This window comes from Enhydra lutris, unplaced genomic scaffold (genome assembly GCF_002288905.1).
Source record: "Enhydra lutris kenyoni isolate GAN:26980312 unplaced genomic scaffold, ASM228890v2 scaffoldscaffold6, whole genome shotgun sequence".
NCBI classification, from domain to species: domain Eukaryota; kingdom Metazoa; phylum Chordata; class Mammalia; order Carnivora; family Mustelidae; genus Enhydra; species Enhydra lutris.
In genome coordinates, this window is record NW_019154090.1 from 21,707,390 (window position 1) to 21,711,960 (window position 4,571).

At 50.3% G+C, this 4,571-nt stretch overlaps 1 protein-coding gene across 1 annotated transcript; it reads left to right on the plus strand.

Annotated features, from left to right (window-relative positions):
- Positions 1-248: 248 nt before the first annotated feature.
- On the plus strand, positions 249-2,282 carry LOC111141579 (growth hormone releasing hormone). The gene is made up of 3 exons (XM_022494240.1): positions 249-328; positions 675-779; positions 2,159-2,282. The coding sequence occupies exons 1-3, from the start codon at positions 249-251 to the stop codon at positions 2,280-2,282; spliced, it is 309 nt and encodes a 102-aa protein (XP_022349948.1).
- Positions 2,283-4,571: the final 2,289 nt, after the last annotated feature.

Consider the following 4,571-nt stretch of genomic DNA (forward strand, 5'->3'; position numbering starts at 1 on the left):
CCATTTTACAGATGCAGAAAATGAGATCAGAGCTCGTGACTGGCAAAAGCAGGACTTGAACCCAGTCTGTCTGATTTCCAGTGTCTGGGTCCTTTTTCCTACCTCACAGCTTCCAAAGGACAAGGACTAAGGTTTGCATAGAGCCAAGCTCAGGGCTGGGCCCTGCCAGCGAAGGGCATCCCCGTGGCTATGGCTACACTTGAACTTCTCCTTCTGTCATTGTCCAGGGGCCACCACAGGGGTGAAGGATGCTTCTCTGGGTGTTCTTCCTGGTGATCCTCACCCTCAGCAGTGACTCCCACTCTTTCCCACCGTCCCTGCCCCTCAGGTAAGCCATCCTTACCTGCCCCTCAGGTAAGCCATCCCCCCCAGGGCCTATGTCCTAATGTCCCCAAACTATCCCTGCACCCTAGTGGGGGATGTCTTAGAGGGTGCAGAATAGAGCCCTAAGCTGGCCTCCAGCCAACTCCTCAGCAGCCACCCCCCCCCCAACTGCCTGTCTGAGGGGTCTGGCCCTGAGCTCCAGAGAAGCCTCCCAGCCTGGGTCTTACCCTCTCTGGGGGTGAACAGGGCAATGGGCAGAAGGACCTTACAGGGACAGGATGAGTACAGCTCCCGGTTTCCTCACCTGACCCTGCCACGCCACCCTCTGACCTCCGACTCCTTCCATATAGAGTCCCTCGGTATGCAGACGCCATCTTCACCAACAGCTACCGGAAGGTGCTGGGCCAGCTGTCAGCCCGCAAGCTACTGCACGACATCATGAACCGCCAGCAGGGGTAAGCAGACGGACTGGGGATTTTCCCCTATGTCTCGATGCATCAGAGGGTGGAGGGACATTTGGTCCCTCCCTTTGCACAGCATCTATCGCTTCCAGATTTGCCTTAGCAGTAGGGCCGTAATGTGAAGCCCTAGCTTACCTCTACCCACAAAATGATCGCTGAACACCAACTGTGCTTCTCCCCATGCAAGTCTCCCATAGTAATACTGACTGTGGTTAACCATTTGACATGATTCTGTGGTGGAAACCAAGGCTCTGCCCTGGGACATTTCCCTGCCCTCAGGACAGAGCTGGACTCTCAAGAATCAGCCATTACTCCTCATTTCCTACCTGTAACAACCTTATGAAGTAGGCGCTGTTGACTCCCATCTCACAGCGCAGTTAATAGCGTCCAAAGGACACACACTGAATAGTGGCAGGGCTCGGATCGAAAGAGCCTGACATCACAGCCTGCACCTTTTGTTATTTTGGAAAATTTCCACACTTACAGAAAAGTCACAGGAGTAATATAATGGACTACTTCCACATCCCCTCCCCCGCCTTCAACAATTACTACTGTTTTATCCTATTTGCCAATACACCCCCACAAACAGAGGTGCACGTTGTTTCACTGAACCGTGTGCGAGTAAACCACAGTTATCACAACCCTTTACCCTTAAATACTCCTGCATGGTGCCTGCTCACAGCTAACAAAAGAAACTTCTCGGACATAATCACAGCATAATTAGCATCTAGTGTACATATATGCATTTCACCAGTTTTCTCCCAAATGTCCTTTGTAGCAATTTTTGAGTCTCCTGATCCGGGATCCAATCCAGGATCGTGGGTTGCACGGAATGGTCCTTTCTCTTTAGTTTCTTTTACTCTGGACAGTTCTGGAGTCTCTCATGACATTGGCATTTTGTGTTAGTAAAGGCCAACTATTCTTTATAGAACGTCCCTCGTGTTGGATTTGCCTGATGTTGTGCCGTGATTAGATTCCAGTTACTTGTTCACAGCAGTGATATTGGGTCCTTCTTGGTTCACCCTATCAGGAGGCAGGTGGTGTCCATCTGCCCCATTACTGGTGATGGTAAGTTTAGTTGCTTGGTTAACGTGATGTCCGCCAGCTTTCTCCTCCGTCCAGTTAATACTTCCCCCTCATAATTATTAAGAAATCTGTGGGGAGATACTTTGCAAATACCCGTACTCTTCACCACTAAGTGCCTTCCTCAATGTTGCTGAGTCTGATTTAGTTGGGTGGAAGAGTCCACACCAGATTTTGGAAGAGGCATAGGGATCCACCTCTTTTGTTTACTTTACCCTGGCCTTTCCCAGGCGTCTCTACATCCCACCCAAAGAACAACCTCAACTGTTGCTCTTTTTCTAATCTACTAGAGAGAAAAACAGGGAGCAAGGAGCAAAGGCACGGCTCGGTCGTCAGGTGGACAGTATGTGGGCAGGCGCAAAGCAGACGCCCCTGGAGAGCGCCCTAGCGGCCATGTTGCTGAAGCAGAGGTAGGAGTATGGGTGTGCGCATGCGTGTGTGTGGTCTAGGACCTCGGAGGCTTCCTTCCCCGTGGGCTGCTGGGAAAAGGGAAGGATCTCCACCTCTCCAAAGGCCTGGGGCTCTGCCAAGCAAACTGGGAACTAGGTCCCTCCTTATACACATCAAGAACTGGAGGAAGGGGAGAAAATGCATGCCAAAGACTGGATCTTACCAACTGTTGTGTCTCCAGCGTGAAGCAAGAGGCCAGGCTCAGAGTCTATGTACGAAAATTGTTACATACTCAATAGTGCCAGGATAGGACCAGGAACCTGAATTTTAACCAGGGTCCCAGGTGGTTCTGATGTGGGCGATCTGACAGGCACACCCTGGAACACTTGGCAAGTTCCCCAAACTATAAAGCCAAGGAAATGCCAGCCCCTCCCAACACCCTCAGGCAGACTAGCATGGGCAGCACTCATGAGAAGGAAAGATGAGGACGATAGATGACAGTAATTCCTCCTGTCACTGACCTTCATGGTCCCACTGGGTGTAAGGGAAGATCAGGAGTGAGAGCTCTCGTCTTACAGAGGAGGGAAACTGAAGCAAAGCAGCTGGTCCCAAGACCTGTTTGCTTCCTTTCTTCACACGGAGCTCCACTTCACAAAGTTTCTCAGGGATGACATGACTGTTTGTGGAAAAACTCTGCTGTATTTTTGAGGCTGATTTGAAACTGTGAGCACAAACGTGTCCCAGCATGGCTCTGCCAGTCACTTCTGCACCAACCTATTAAGCAAATCCTGTTCCCAGCAGAGCTCTCCATGTGCTCCCTCACCTTCTTCTCAACCTAATTAGACACCAAGAGCCCAGAGATCTCACCAGCGATAGCCCTGTGGAGACACAAGCAGCAGGCAGATGGGCGGGCTGCAGGAGGGGCGAGAACCAGCCCGGGAGGCACACAGCAAGACGGCTTCCTTGTTTCCCACTTTGTGGAGGGAAGAGGAGCTCCAATCACCTCTAAGGTCCCTAAGACTAGAATTCTAAGAATAGTGCCTCCCCCCAGCCACTGCTGAGATTAGGTCATCATTCCCGGGCTTTACGGCTCCTGTCAGGCTCCAGTGGGTAGGGTGGAGTGTCCCCAGGGAGGGCCAAGTCCCAAGAAAACAGGCTTTGTTCCTGCAGGTTAAAAGCCAGAGACTTCCCAGAGCCGCAGAGCAGGAGGGAAGGGGTCCGGAGACTGCTCCAACCATTGTTCCCCCTCCAGCTCGAGGGCTGCAAATCCCAGCATCTCTTGGAGGCAGGGAGGGGGGCTAAGAAAACAACAGAAGAATGAGTTCTCATACCTCGATCATCAGAGGAGAATGATTTGCAATATGGCCCATTTGTACACCCACCACATGTTATGTACACCTCATGGCCCTGTGAGGAAATTGAGCTTCAGAAGTACCTGTTTTCTCCTCCCTGGAAAAGTCATCCAATGGCTACTGTGTGCCAAGCTCTGGGCTGAGGGTACAGCAGTGCCTAGGTCAACAGAGGTCCCTGTTCTCATGGAATTTACTTCCATACTGCCTCACTGAGGCAGACAGAAATTATGCAAGCACCTGAACGGTGGATTATGTAATCTGTGATAAATGGTAAGAGATGTAAGGGGTGTGGTTGAACGTATGTTCGGGAAGGTATGACCTAACCCGATTCTGTCTGGGGATTAGAGGTGGCTCCTTCAAGGGGAAGTAATTGATCCGGGATGTCAGTAGGAGTGGGTTGGCTGAGATGGGGCTAGGACTGGGTTCGCTCTGCTGGAACGCATGAGATCCTTTCCTTCTTCCCACATTGCCTCTTCTGGAACCCAGAGCGCTTGTCCTGATCCTGGTGTGCCTATCACCCTAGTTCCACGTGTCTTGGCCAAACTCACCCTAGCTTTGGTCTCCTCAATTGAGTTTTATCTTTCTTTCTGCAACAGGAATTCCTGAAGATGAAGATACCACCTGTGTTTTATGCTACCGGCAGCCAAAAGACAATCATATCCAGTGAACCCTATTGAATTTCTGACCCATTTTTTCCATCATAAATACAATAAAATTCCCCCATAATGGTCTGCATCTCAATTTCCTTCTCTCTCCAGCCTAATTTTTTTAAATGTGTTTTACATAGTTACATTTCCCAAAGAAGTATGACAAGGTATACTACAAAAATAGCCAACATTAATCAAATAAGGACTCGGAATGCCAGCCCAGCAGCTTGGTGCATAGAATCTCATATGCTCCTCACACAGCCTACTGGGAGGTATCAGTGTACTCATTTCACAGACAAAGCACTCGAAGGCAC